The following is a 14,575-nucleotide window of genomic DNA, read 5'->3' as shown; positions in this document are numbered from 1 at the left end:
TTGTGTGTATCACTTCAACTATCAGGCCTGAACTGACTTCTTTGTCCTTTTCAACTTCCTTGTTTTGTCAGTTTATTCTGGTTTAAGGGGCAAAGATTAAGAAGGGAGCACACATACCTCTGAGCCTTTGTCTCCTCCTGTCTTGGCACCTTAGTAGGTGCCTTTTCATTTGGCCTTTGTTCTGACGAGGCTCTTCTGAAATCTCTAAGGTTCACCAGGCATGTGTCCTGTTTTTTGCAGGGGCAAGAAAATCCTTGTTTGCTTACTAGACAGACAGCGCCTGCTTTCTGCTAAATGTTGAACCCTGCCAACAATCTCACTTGACTTGGGATTCCTTCAGTCCCAGTGCTGTGTGTCAGTATCAGTGACTGTGGAGAAAAGACTGGGGATGCTCACCATTTATGTTTCCCTAAGCTAGGACTCTAGACTGGATAAGGGTAAAGTAGGCTTTTAAACTGAGTATACCTAGAAAGCAAGCTTGCAGTGCTTGTTTCAGTTGTGACTGATTCCATGGCATGACAGGGATGACAAATGGAGTGTCTTTCTAGCTTAGGGATGTGGGACGTCAGGCCTTTGTCACTGGCCTCAGGACTTTCGAAGTCACCCTCCCTAGCACTCTTCCCCAGTCCACACTACTCCCTTACCTTCACAACTTCCTTGAGTGTTTTTTTGCCTGGCTGGAATCGGTCCTCGAACTTGGATGATGCCTCTTACTTGCCTTGATGAAGGATATAGAAGGCTATGTTAGTGTGGCCTCTATAATTTTGCCCAGAAGAGAATGTGGCCCCCAGATGGAAAAGAGATTCCCCACCCCTACTCTATATACTTCCAATGCCTAACATCTTGTCCAGGGAGCTGATCAGGGTTCCTTGTGTATAATATTTGACAGAGTCAAATTTATTTCTTTGGCCCCATATCTATGGCCTCTTCCATCTTTGGGGCCAAAAACAGAGACCTGTTTGCTTCAGCCAAGTGCAAAGAGTGGCTGGCTTGAAAAATGGAAAGCTGAGACTGCTTTCTCCTTTTCCACTGGGTGGCTGATTAATAATGGGAGGTTTTCTCTAGGTTGCAAATTGCCTACCCTATTTCTGTCCTGCTGCTGCTACCTGAAGAGATTTGGAAGGATAGAGAACAGCCAGTGCTTTGCCAGTACCACCTATATGTTTATTAACATTTTATACTGCTTAATAGGGACGCGGGTGGCGCTGTGGGTTAAACTACAGAGCCTAGGACTTGCCGATCAGAAGGTCAGCAGTTCGAATCCCCGCGACTGGGTGAGCTCCCGTTGCTCAGTCCCTGCTCCTGCCAACCTGGCAGTTCGAAAGCACGTAGATAAATAGGTACCGCTCCGGTGGGAAGGTAAACAGCGTTTCCGTGTGCTGCTCTGGTTCACCAGAAGTGGCTTAGTCATGCTGGCCACATGACCCAGAAGCTGTACGCCGGCTCCATCGGCCAATAAAGTGAGATGAGCGCCGCAACCCCAGAGTCGGCCATGACTGGACCTAATGGTCAGGGGTACCTTTACCTTTACTGCTTAATAAAGTAAAAAGTGGTTTACATAAAATGAGTACAAAGTAACTTTCTAAAAATGGTATAAATAGCAAAGATATCAGGTAAGCAGTGTACAAAACAGAATATAAAAATTAAACTTCGGTAACAATTTTTAAAAATGTTCTTCAGAGATCTTTCCTGTGTCTATTACTAATGATTGAGAGGGCTTTGCAGAAGGTGGGGTCCATCATCAAGAAGGCCTGCTTCTGCACTCTCACCAAATGACTAAATGCTGCTCTGGTCATGTAACAAACAGGAGGGTCTCCCCTCACCCCAAGAGATCTTAAAGATCAACTTGATCCGTATTGGAGGAGGAGGTCTGATAGCTATCCAGGCCCCCAGCTTAAGCTCTGAATCTGTTCACAGGAACTATAGCTTTTGCACTTTTCAAAGCAAGTTGTTTTCACTGGAAATTGAAAACTGATGCATCACATGGTGAAAGTGTGGCGTGTACCTCCTTTCAGCCACCCTCTTCCATCCAACTTGCTAACTTTTCTGTTGCAAGAGAAACAGGCACACTAACCCTGGACTGGGAGCCATTTGGGGAATCTCAAATAACATTTGCAATGAGCATAGAACATTAGTGCTTAAGACTTGTGGACTAGTGCCTACAGACCTGCTTTTTATGGATTATCTCTAGGCACTCCCACCATGTATGGCTGAGAGGCAGTGGCTGGTGCAAGGTTGCCCAGCGGCTTTGTGGCCAAGTGGGGATAACCCTGGTCTCCCAGGCTCCTGTCCAACCACTACACCACAGTGGTTCCTTTTATGTCAAATGAAACTTAGGTGCCTTTTGAGTTTTCCACCTCAGGCCCTGATATGTGATAATACAGGTGGGAGTGTTGGAGTCGGGCACAGAAAGCTGAAGAACCCTGTGCATGAGATTGAAATCATTATGTTTTCTCACGGTGTTCCTTCACTGCACCTTAGCATTCTCCCCATAGAATAATGCCTGCTTGCAAACAACAACAGCTAACCAAGGTTGCAATCCTATGTACGCACATTAAAAAAGGTAAAGGGACCCCTGACCAGCCATGACCAACTCTGGGGTTGCGCGCTCATCTTGCTCTATAGGCCAAGGGAGCCGGCGTTTGTCCGCAGACAGCTTCCGGGTCATGTGGCCAGCATGACTAAGCCACTTCTGGCAAACCAGAGCAGCGCACGGAAACGCCGTTTACCTTCCCGCCGGAGCGGTACCTATTTATCTACTTGCACTATGACGTGCTTTTGAACTGCTAGGTTGGCAGGAGCTGGGACCGAGCAACGGGAGCTCACCCCGTTGTGGGGATTCGAACCGCAGACCTTCTGATTGGCAAGTCCTAGGCTCTGTGGTTTAACCCACAGCGCCACCTGCGTCCCTTGAATGCACATTTACCCAGGAATAAATCCCACTGCACTCAATGGGGCTTGCTTCTGAATTAACCAGGACTGCATTGTAGGCAACGAGGACAATAAAAACCACTGCAATCCTATGCAAGTCTATTAAGAAGTAAGCCCCACTGAGATCAGCGGTAGTTACTCCTAGGTAGGTGTGTCTATAATTTCAGTCTAATTCAGGTGGAGGGCGAAAGAAAAACCTACCAGCTCTCTTCCCAATGTTTTTGTCTTCGCTTCTGATAAAAGTTCTGCTCAGGAAGCATCGCCCGCAGCGCGCTGCTGCCTTTGACGCAGCTCGTTGTGCTGCCACCTTGCGGCCTCGTTTGAGAATGGCACTAATGTTTCGAGTGGAGACGGAGAGCACGCATCTACCTACACGTAAAGAGGGGCAAAAAAAGTGGGGGGATCAAACTTTGTTCCTATTGTTCCAGTATGAAAGCAAACAAGCATAATGGCATATCTGAGTCCCCCCCCCCCCGCCCACCAAGCAGACCCTTCTCATGTCTGGTGAAAGTGTAAGATTTATTATTAGTTAGCCAACTATAGTTGTCAGTGCTAAATGAATTCTCTTACATTTGTTCGTGTGAAACGTGCCCCTTCCAGTAGTACTCTGTCGTACGCACTAATCCTGGCAGGCAGGGTAGCTAGGAGATGGGTTTTGAACTTCTGCTACTACTCGATGCAGCTTGTTGAATGGAGGCGTTCTTCGTCCAGCGGGCGGGGGGGGGGGGCGGGCGGGTGTATCGCGCGTCAAAAGGCTGAAGTTACTCAGCTTATTCCATGGTGTTTTTAAAATTCACCATAATTACCAGAATGGCCGAGTGGTTAAGGCGTTGGACTTAAGATCCAATAGACATATGTCTGCGTGGGTTCGAACCCCACTTCTGGTAAGAGAAGGAGCTTTTGTTTGCTAGTCCGCTTTAAACTCCCCCGCCTCAGTCATTTAAACTCTTTTTCTTCTTGCTCTCCGCCCCAGATGGAGCTGCAATTTCCAACCTAAGGCAATTGTTTTATAACTCCCCAAGAAAACTTCCGGCATATGGATGCCACTGTTTAGATAACATAAAAGTGTCCTTTAAGGCAGACGAGGGAACCTAACGCACGGCTCTGTGGCGCAATGGATAGCGCATTGGACTTCTAGCGTAGTGAAGTGATTCAAAGGTTGTGGGTTCGAGTCCCACCAGAGTCACAGGTTTCTTTTGAGGATGAAAACAAATTTGCCAAAGATCCCAACACCCACTGGGAAATTTGCATTAAGTTGTGCTGTTATATATCTTCCGAGTGAGCTGATTCCAGACATTTTGTGCATTATGTTGTGGTTTAAGCTAATGTCCGATTGGCAGCGGGGGACGGGTGAATCTACTGAAACTCCCTAGCTCTCCAACCCCCCCTGCGGGCTTTGCACTAAACGTCCGCTGCTTCGCGGCAGTGAGGGCTGGAAATGCTCCGGGGTTGGGAATGGGGGTTCCTACGAAGAGTTAAAAGGGGCAAAGCAAAGGGGTTTCAATGATGGAAGGGTCACAGTATCAATCACGCGCCGGAGAACCTAGCGCTGGGCGGGGGGGCATCCCTTTTTTGGACGAAGCTGGCATTTTCCGATATATTTGCAGCGATGGGGTGAGCAAAGGACTGAAGGCAACCCGTTTCAACACTCTGGGACGGGGGGACGCCGTCTGGGCTCAGGGCGCAGGATCTGCTGCTTCTGCTTTTGCAGTTGCAAAAGAGTTGCAGAAGAGCAACCCACGTGTTCGAATGTTCCCCATATTGATTTTATTTATTATCTTCTATTCAGTGCTTTTTTTCTGGGGGGACGCATTCCCCTAAACCTTTTGTGAATCTTTGTACTTTTGTCCATTTACTGTATTTATTTTTCCCGATTAGAACTACTGAAATGGTGATTTTCTTGAGTCAAAATGAGAGTACCCCTAAATATTTTTAAGGGGGGGGGGAGAACTGTTCATCCCTGAGCTCTGGCCTTGCTAGCTAGGGGTGATGGGAGTTGTAGTTCAACAACATCTGGGGACCCACAGGTTGAGGAAAAACCCTACAAATGGCACGCCAGGCCGGAGGGCAACTGACTGGCTGGATCCCTATAGGTGTTTCTTTCTAGTCCTCCGCGCAGTCGTCGTCCGCCCACCGGAAGTGGTGCGTTGCAGCCGAAGCAGGGGGACCAGTTCCGCGGCTCGAGAGGCGCCTCTAAGTTGAGGACGGTTAGAGACCCGTGGGGTCTGCGGTGTCCTGGCAAAGAGGACGAGGCAGCCCTTCCAATCCTAGGCAGCCCATTCTCAGTTAAAACTTGGAGAGGTGGCGTAAAAAGCCTCCTTGCCGCGTGTTGCTGGAGCGGCTTCTCGCGGTGTGTGAGCCCACGTGGCTCCCCGATGGGTCGCAGACTGAAGCTGGAAGGCCAGTTTCTTAGCCCTGGTGAATCTCAGAGTCAGGGACTCCTGGGCTTCCTTTTCTCTTGTTCTAAGGCCTGCGATGGAGTCCAGGCAGGGACGCTTTTTTACTTTGTCACGGCCAGAGGGCTTCCGCCCTGCTTTCTTTCTGATCCTTTTACCCGGAGATTTCCGGAACTGAACCTGGGAATGATCGCCTCCCCCTGGCGGGCTCGAGCACAGGAAAACGGCTCCCGGGGATACATGCGCAAGGATTTTTTTTCCTAGGAGGAGGAAAGGCTTTTTTTCTTTCACTTGCATTTGTTGCTGCCTCGGGTCGGGCGGGAAGACAGAAACTCTCCTCCAAGTCTCCCCGCATGTGATCCCGCGGTCTGGAGGGCAGGAGAGAGCAAAAGCGGCCAGAAATCTCAAGGAGGTCTCCTCTCGGCAAGAGGCGGAGAAAGTTTCCTCAGCTTCGCGCGAGGGGGCACCGGAAAGCTCTTTCCAAGTTTTCATGGCGGGGGGAGGGGGAGCTCAAAGTGAAACATTCAGCTAGCTGCGTATTATAGGGAGAAATGGATCCGTGTATTTGAGCGGTGTGAACACGCACGCGCGCACACATCCAAAAATAAATAAAAAATCGACAGGTGCAGGAAATAGTCCCCTGTCTGTCTGCCCGACTCTTCGGTTAGCTGCTGCTTCTGGTTCACTAAGGCAGGTGGGCATCAGCATTTCAGCACTGGCTAATAGCTGGTGAACTTTGTTAAATAAAGACGCTTTCATAGTAAGCCGTATTGTGAACACTGAACTTGTTCACCTCATTTTGAGGACTCATAAAAGTTAGCCACTGGGCCATTCTGTAAACCATGGCTAAGGCGTAGGGCTTGAGATCCAGTCGACACATAAGCCTGCCTAGGCTCGAACCGCATTTCTGGTGCACAGATTTTGTTTCTCTTATTAGTCCATTTTAAAAGCCCCCCAATAGTCATGTCGGTTCTTTTTTCTTCTTCTAGTAGTCGCCACCCCGTCTTGGCTGCAATTCCAAACGCAAAGCAAGTGCTTTCTGCCTCCCCGTGTAAACGTTCTGGATTGCCTTAAAGTAACCTGTAAGTCTCCTTTTAAGAGCCAGAGGGAAGAGCGTGACCCGCGGCTCTGTGGCGCAATGGATAGCGCATTGGACTTCTAGCGTGGCGCAGCGATTCAAAGGTTGTGGGTTCGAGTCCCACCAGAGTCACTTTTGAGGACGTAAAACAAATCCCGCACGGATCCGTCCCAGTACCCCTTGGAGAACTTCCCATCGCGTTGTGCTTGTTGAAATAGAGCAAGTCACCCTAATGGAAAGAACTAAATCCGGAGCTTTTGCTGCTTTTGCCAATTCACTCGTTTTGCGCAGGAAGTCGCCTGTCGGACACTTTTACGCGTGATCTAATGTGTGTGAGTTCTGGGGGGGCGGCGGCGAGGTTCCCAGCTCACTTTTTTCTTTCCCTCCCCCTTCGATCCTATGAAAGGCACAGTGTGACGAAACTGCAGCAGCGGTTCATCTCTCCCGTGGTTTGGGCTGTGCGGCGGTTGCACAGGTTTGTTGTCAAGTCAGGCGTTCGCGGGCCCGCATCCTGTCATCGGCGAACCTCGAACTCGGCAACCGAGGCGCCTGTTCGGCTCCGCAGCCCCGCGCCCGAACCCCTCGGCTATCCAGAACACTAGGCGCCCAGTCTGCTAGTATGAAAGGTTTCATAGGCTCAACAGCCTCGCCTGCAGTCTGGGCGGGATTATTTAGTGTGGGGGAAAAATAAAATAGCAAGAGTCTGAGCTCCTCCGGCGAAAAGCTGGAGAGTGTTCCTTTGGGCAGCTGAAATGGTTTCTTTCTCCCCGTGCTACTAGGCTGCGCTTACAAAATATATTAATTCTTCGTTCCAGGAAAATGCTTACAGAGATCGTCATGTTTCGCTCACCCACACCCCCAAAATAAATTTCTCATAAACGTTGCAAGGCTGGATTCTAATTGGCAGTGGACAAAGACTTAAAATTACACATCTCTGTGATGTGAGATCTTGTAGATCCTTCGTGCAGGATCCTTCGCACGTATCTGAGGAACACTCGTGGACTCTTCCTGAAATAGCGCCGACTCCCTAAAGTCCCCTGAGAGAATGTTGGACCTTATGGAAGCCAATGGGAGCTGCTGCTGCTCTTCAAATTGCTCGCCAACTCCCCACTCCGACCAAATCAGTCACCGGACTGCTCCTTTTTGAGAAAATCATTCAGTGCCTTGTGTGGTGAAGAACATCAGCTTGGATACAAGGCGAAGAAATAAAAAAACAGATTGGCTCTACAGATAGCAGAGGACAAGGCTGTAATATAATTACGGATATACTCTGCAGGCAAACCCAAAACTTGTGTTCAAGTGGGTCAACCCTCTTGTGCCAAGTTTTGTCCTTAAAAAGGCTACAACATCCACTAATTTCACCTTTTAAGCTTTTCAGATGAGAGCTCTTCGCCCTATGGGCATAGCCAGGATTTATTGGGGGACTACGACAGGCTTTATATTAGGGGGGCGGCGGCGCAGAACCAAGTTATCTGTGATGCAGTTGGTCAGTTAGTTAAGTATTTTTATTTATTTACTTGATTTAGGGGGGCTGCTGCCCCCTGCACCTCCCTGGCTATGCCCATGCTTCCCCCCAAAGTTGCTCAACTCAACTCCACTTTTGTCATTTCCCCCCCTTTACATATTTACAGAAAACAACTTTTCAGAGAAAGCAGTGCTAAAAGAGTTGGTCTTTAATGAACAGGTATTATACAGTGTTGATTTTGGATGGGAATGCATAGATGAAAGATGAACATTTCAAAATGGCAAGAGGAAAAGATGGAAAGTAAACAGAGAAAGGAAAGAAATGGTTCTTCTTCCAAGGTGGGGGATTTGGTACTTTCCAAATGTTCTTGGACTGGCAGAAACAAAACAGTATATGACAGGGTCAACAGGGTGCAACACTTCTGCTGACCCAAATCACCCACTGGGTATGCCTGTTGTGTGCTACGTTAACACTGAGGCTTTGCGACAGGAAGAAGAAACATCCCAGGATTCCGCCTTCTGCCCTTTTTCACACCAGCAATTTCACATCAGTCTCCGCTTCCGAATCCTTCCGATGCACAGCACCCGTGGCTTAGGGAAGAAGAACATACGATGGTCAAAACATGAGAGCCTGACAACCAGACTTTAGCCTGGTATGCAACCAGAGCCTGTACATATTTACACAGAAACAATCCCCAAAGTTATTGTTCTTGCTGGTTATGATTAATTTAATGGACTTCACCATAAGGTTCTAGGGTGGGTTGCATGTCATGGACCACCTGAATGAAGTACAGTTTGGGGACACTTGTCCTAACTGGAGAAACAGTGCTGCAGGAACTTTAGCTAGAAGCTGTTTTGCTCCCCTGTGCTCATCCCAAGAAGTTCATTGGACTAGTAAGAGTAGATCAAACTTCCAAAGAGATTGAACCCAGTTCTCACCTACTTCCCAAGGAGTATTTGCAAACAGATAGGAATTTCCAGGAAACAGCATAGTCATTCCAGGTCACAAGTCCTGAGAGAGACAGAGAGAAGGAAGAATTGTCAAGTCACAAATGTTGTCAGTGCCACGAACAACTCCAAAGCATGGATCCAAGGTCTGAGTTACTTGATTAGGTTCCAACTGATTATCCATACTGCTGCATCATGCTAGCCTGCCATGAAACAGTTAAAATATGAGGCTCTCTTACAGGAGCCCCCCCCCCAAAGAAGCACATGTTTTCTAGCAGAGGAGCCACAGGATACTACTGAGAAATCATGGCTGCTTCCATACTGGACATTTATTTTAGAACAGTTCACTCACTTTTTATAGGGCATCTTCACGATGTCATTAACAAAATATTCTCCTCTCATGTTTTGTCCGCTCAGCTTCTGTGGATTCTTTCACCACCACCCCCAGGGTCTACTTCCTATTTTATTACCCTTGTTCCCAGTGTATGAGCACACACACACAGAGACACACACATGCCTAAGCAAATCCCTGATCCCTCCCAAAAAAGCGCTTTGCAGGGGAGGGGAGTTTGTTTTTCACCATTTTGCAAAACCCAAGATCCCAAGTAGTGTTCGCCTGCCAGTCCATCAGGCTGTGAAGGAGGAAACGTCCGGTAATCAAATTTGGAACCATCTGTCCAGACAAAGTCTCCTTCCTAAGAAAAGATCAACAGAATCTTGAGCTAAAACATTCACAGAAAGAAAGGCTTGCTAAGTCAAAAAGAAAAAAGAAAAAACCCACACATTGCATATTGTACTAGGCCTATAAAAAGCCATGGAAAACATGGGGGGAAATATATGCCACCTTTCAGGGCAAAGCCCTCCCAATATGGTTCACAAACAGCATGTATATATAATTAAGCTGAACTTTTGGCTATTCTGAATGGCTAAGTCAGCATAGTGTACCTTGAAAGTGTCATGAGCACCGATCCAGTAGGCCTTTCCTTTGGTGTGATCCAGTGGCTTGCCCATCAGGTGAAAAATGAAGTCATTCTCTTCTGGGCTGTGGATGGAGGCTAGGTGAGAGTTCCTGTCATATCTCTGGCAAGCCATCTGGGGGAAAATACACAGGGAAATAATTCACTTTCTGCTTAATTACAAAAAAGGTCTGTTTCACAAGAGCCAAATATCTGTGCAATGCCTCCCTCTTAAGTAGAGTTTGAAAATCAATGCAATTGGTGTCTAAATACTTTCAAATATTTCCCCACAACCATAAGAACTGCGTATCTCAACACAGTACCGTTAGAAAGCTCAAAAATTCCATTATTTATAAAACCAAGACGATTTTCCTTTCTAGTTTGAAACTGGACATAGAAAGTTGTTTTTTGTTATTTATTTATAGGCATTCATAAGCCACTTAATATATTAAAATCACTACACACTGATCTCTAAGTTACCTGGTAAAGCAACAAAAACTTCAGGTCAATCTGATGAAGTAGAACAGCTGTGTTTCATTAGTATAACTGTTTTGTAATGAAGTATAGAGTTCCTCTGGTTGCAACTGTTCTTGCTCTCATCAAAATATGCTTCCCATTTATCATTTTGCCATTTTTAATTTTACCCAAAAAATTAAGGATGTTAGAAAAGCTTGCCCTTCACTGCTTTGGTGCAGATCCGTCATGTATTCACATGGTTTCAACTATCACCTTTTAATCAGATGCTTTTGTGAAGGGCAAATCATTCAGCACTCGGTTGTTTAGCGAGTGGAGGCTCCACCCAGAGCAAAATAACTGGCAGCAAAGCAGAAGCAGGTGGGTAGTTGGGTGGGTGGTTTAAAGGCAGGGGTGCTGTGACTGCGTGTGTTTGTGTTTGGGGAATCCTGCACTTTGTATATGTGCATTGAGGTGCTCTTTGTGTGTTTAGGACTGCCTCTGGAGACTGTCACCTTTCTGCTGGAGGGATTCAAGCGCATGCCATCAATTGAGGTATATAGCCTGATTTCCCTACTATAGCCTTTCCCCAGTACTTCATAAGTACCCAGAGCTCACAGGGCAATTCTCTAACTCCCTGCTGCTCTCAGATACCAATCCTGTGACAACATACAATGTTGCTAGATTATGCACAGCAGCACTCAAAATTCATCGGAGGATGACCCATGCCACAAACCAGTTTTAATGAACATATCAGAGTGCTCTGTAAATTAATACTTAAAGTATTTTATGTATCAACCTTTTATGCTCTTCCACACCTGCCCAGTGCTCCTATCCCTTCTTTTAGCTTCTTTTAAATTCTTACAGACTTTTATATTCACCTTCTGTTTTAATACCTTTTAGCTTTCCAAAACACTTTTCAGATTTTAAATGATTGTATCCCACCCTTTTATGCTGGTCTATGACCGTAATAAAGATTTGTATTGTATGCACAATTAAAGTGGACTAAAATGCACTAATGCAAACATATTAACTTTGAAAGAAGAAACAGACTTTTTGTGGTTTGGAAAGCAGTGGGGAAAATCTCATTGAGAAGTGTTGGGTGAAGGCATCAGAGCACATCCATGGCTGAGAATGGTACCTGCTTTGCTCCTGCTTAATTTCTGTTAATACGTGGCAGTGCTTGGCTACGTGGTGACATATTTCCCTGCTCCCTGATAAACATCAGTGGCTGTCCTCTTCTGGGGGGGGGGGCGTGCGAAGGAGAGCTGGGGGGCAGAGCATTGCATCATTATGACACAAGTAATTGCCACTAGATGATATGCCAAGGGGGAAAGAGAGAGTTGTGTGTCTGTCTGGCAGGAAATAAGTGTTGGCATTTAATCTGACCTCAGTTTTGTGTTTTCCACAGTATGTCCAAAAATAAAAAGGTTGGTGGACAAATCGATTGTATTTCTAGGTAATCACTATTTATTTTCCCCAAAAGGACAGCAAAGACCTCTGCAATATGTTTTTCCACAGAGCAGCCTCCACTTCTCCTACAAATCTGGTCTAGTCAAGGACGTGTGACCGGTCTGTTTCTGTCCCCTTTGACATCACATCAATCACTTGCCTCTGCATCAGTCCAGGTCATTGGTTGTGTCACAGCTTTATAGCAGGCATTCTGATACTGCACCCAGCCCCTCTCACAAAAGCCACGGGCACAAAGGCATGTTTGGGAACAGGTACCTGAGGCAAAGAGAAGGAACCAAGATGGAATTAAGAAGTTAAGTCGAATGATTTGGTCACCCTGCATTTCAAACTCTTGCACACTCCTAGAATCCTATTCTCTTCATTTACAAAGAGGCACGGGTACTAATGAACATGGTGGCCATAAACCAAATGGCACTGCTATCTTCTGCCCCAGTGATGGGAAACTTCAGCCCTGGAGACCAAATGCAGCCCTCCAGTTGTCTTTCTAGTCCTAGAGACTCTCCAGGCAATCTCTGCCCCTTAAGCCTCGGTCCAGTATACCTGAAGGAGCGTCTCCACCCCCATCATTCTGCCCGGACGCTGAGGTCCAGCGCCGAGGGCCTTCTGGCGGTTCCCTCATTGCGAGAAGCAAAGCTGCAGGGAACCAGGCAGAGGGCCTTCTCGGTAGTGGCGCCCGCCCTGTGGAACGCCCTTCCAGCAGATGTCAAAGCGATAAACAACTACCTGACATTCAGAAGACATCTTAAGGCAGCCCTGTTCAGGGAAGTTTTTAACGTGTGATATTTTACTGTATTTTTGGTTTTTATGGAAGCCGCCCAGAGTGGCTGGGGAGGCCCAGCCAGATGGGCGGGGTATAAATAATAAATTATTATTATTATTATTATTATTATTATTATTATTATTAGCCACATCCCTTACCTGACCATCCCTGCACCACCTCTGAGTGCTCTTGCCTGTCTGAAATGTGTCACTGCTGGTGGGGAGGAGGTGAGCGTGCATTTGTGTGATGACATTGCATGTGCTTGGTTGCCGTGTGTGTGTGTGCATGCGTGCACATTGTGCATGTAATATTCATACTTTCCCTGGTTTGTAAACATACCCGTGGCAACCTCTCCCCCCCTCTTCCTTTTCAATGTGCTAAGCCTACAAATCTCTCATGCTCCAGTTGTTTCCCTTGCTGCTTTGGACAAATCATAATTTGCCTTCAAAGGATAATCAGAAACCACAGCTTTGGAGAGGTTTCAAGCATAATTTCCCCAGTTCGGACACAGTGGGCAAACTTCCCAAATCAGGATGGGGCAGTAACTGAGCACAAGGGGGGGGGAGAGTGTGAACTAGAGGTAATGCTGTAATATAGGTCACTGTCTGCTATTATCCTTTCCCATGTTATAGATGGTAGGCTGAGAGACTGAAGGCTCCTGTGCTAAGTCAGTGCTATCTCAAACTGCTAAAAATCTTTGCACTGTAGGAATTGCTCCACACAGGAGAGAAATGGTATAAAAAAGTCAGTTATGAGCTATTGATTCACAAGTCCAGTTGAATCCCACATGCCATCTAGCCCAGCTCACTCCCTGATGACATGATATTCTGTACTTTAGAGCATCCCACAGCAGCCTTTGTTGGATTTCCTCCAAGAAACAAGAACAAGGTATATTGTTCTGGCTATGAGCCACTGTTTGGCTCAGAAACATTTCTCCCGAAAGGTGAGAGCAAATATACCAGCCCATTAGAGCAAATACAAAACAAATAGGTTGCCCACCAGTGGAGTAATAGGCCTGCCATTGTTAGAAAGAAGCATTCAACAGTTAAGAGGTTTTCAGGATGCATCCCCAATCAATTGCACTGCTGAACTCTGTGGAGCTTCCTTTCAGATAGGCATGCACAGGATCCAAATGAAAATGAACCCCTAATTACTTTCTTGGGCAATCAATCATTACTGACATCACCTTCAAGTTTTAACCTAATTTGCCTGTGTGCTTAACACTTGCTAAGGATGTACATGGTGTAAAAAAGCTTGTCAATTTATTAAAAGTCCTTGAATTCTTATTTTCCCTATTCAAAACACTAAATCAGTCTAAACTCACCATGGATGAAGGCAATCAGAAGGAAGGCACAGAGAGCAGTCCAAGTTCCCATTTCTTCAAGAAGGAGCGAAGGCGTGGAAGTCCAAAGTTGCTCTGTACTGTGGAGAGGAATGGGACCTGTTTTATAGGCTGGCCAGCTGTATTTAAAGAAGAGCAATTTTAAAGTGAACCGGATTCAGGAAGTTCTTAATCTTTTTTGGATCTATGCAAATCAGGGGAATGCTTGTCTTTTGTTCAGTTTCTTTCTGCTTACCTAATCTCACAACCACACTATCCAAGCAGAGTCAACACATCAGAGTGTCTGTGTAATCCAGGAATTAGTACATTTCACCCCTTCCAGAGCTGGCCCAAGACATTTTGCCACTGGAGGCGAACCACAAAATGGTACACACACACCCAGCCAGGGAAGACCCTACCTTAGCTGGAGATGGACAAGAGGGAGGAAGAACAGGACCCTTTGGTTTGATCAGGCAAGGCTATTCTTACGTAGCAGGGATATTTACAATAAAGCTACCAAGACATTTCCTCCTGCTTTTCTATATCCATATGATTTTTGCAGTCCAGGTGTGCCAGGTATTCAGGAACTACTACTAGTACTACTAGTACTACTACTACTACTACTAATAATAATAATAATAATAATAAACAAACACGTCTTTCAAACACAGAAGATGGGTGATGCGTTCTCGGTTTGATTAAGCCAAGAGTGCCTCCAAACACCCCAAAGAAACACAAGTTAAGATCCATAAATCAACATTGCAGGAGAGAATTAATATAAGAATGTATTCACGT

At 46.3% G+C, this 14,575-nt stretch overlaps 1 protein-coding gene and 1 long non-coding RNA gene across 4 annotated transcripts; both read right to left on the bottom strand.

Moving 5' to 3' along the window:
- Positions 1-24: 24 nt before the first annotated feature.
- Positions 25-7,661, bottom strand: LOC310745928. 2 transcript variants are annotated; one of them, XR_014540448.1, is made up of 4 exons: positions 3,502-7,661; positions 3,133-3,300; positions 645-707; positions 25-227 (listed from the first exon to the last, which is right to left on the bottom strand). It is a non-coding gene; the product is annotated as an uncharacterized lncRNA (long non-coding RNA). The 2 variants fall into 2 exon arrangements; XR_014540449.1 differs by lacking the exon at positions 3,133-3,300.
- A 689-nt stretch (positions 7,662-8,350) lies between these two features.
- LOC310745507 (C-type lectin Cal-like) lies at positions 8,351-13,940 on the bottom strand. 2 transcript variants are annotated; one of them, XM_083578226.1, is made up of 6 exons: positions 13,784-13,940; positions 11,839-11,954; positions 9,763-9,909; positions 9,398-9,512; positions 8,809-8,881; positions 8,351-8,478 (listed from the first exon to the last, which is right to left on the bottom strand). In XM_083578226.1, the coding sequence occupies exons 1-6, from the start codon at positions 13,833-13,835 to the stop codon at positions 8,418-8,420; spliced, it is 564 nt and encodes a 187-aa protein (XP_083434352.1). In that variant the 5' UTR covers positions 13,836-13,940; the 3' UTR covers positions 8,351-8,417. The 2 variants fall into 2 exon arrangements, with proteins under 2 accessions (XP_083434352.1, XP_083434353.1); XM_083578227.1 differs by having other exon boundaries at positions 8,351-8,460.
- Positions 13,941-14,575: the final 635 nt, after the last annotated feature.

The sequence above is a fragment of the Podarcis filfolensis genome (assembly GCF_964270895.1).
Source record: "Podarcis filfolensis genome assembly, chromosome: 1".
Lineage (NCBI taxonomy): Eukaryota > Metazoa > Chordata > Lepidosauria > Squamata > Lacertidae > Podarcis > Podarcis filfolensis.
Note: the sequence above shows the minus strand (reverse complement) of the source record. Positions and strands in the feature narration are given on the sequence as shown.

What these genes read in the sequence shown, in the direction of transcription:
- LOC310745507 (XM_083578226.1), bottom strand. Translation starts at nt 13,835, where the DNA reads ATGGGAACTTGGACTGCTCTCTGTGCCTTCCTTCTGATTGCCTTCATC. An exon ending in GTGCTCATGACACTTTCAAG is followed by an intron (nt 9,513 to 9,762) that starts GTACACTATGCT and finishes ATCTTTTCTTAG; the next exon opens with GAAGGAGACTTTGTCTGGAC. An exon ending in AAATACTCCTTGGGAAGTAG is followed by an intron (nt 8,479 to 8,808) that starts GTGAGAACTGGG and finishes TTTGACCATCGT; the next exon opens with ATGTTCTTCTTCCCTAAGCC.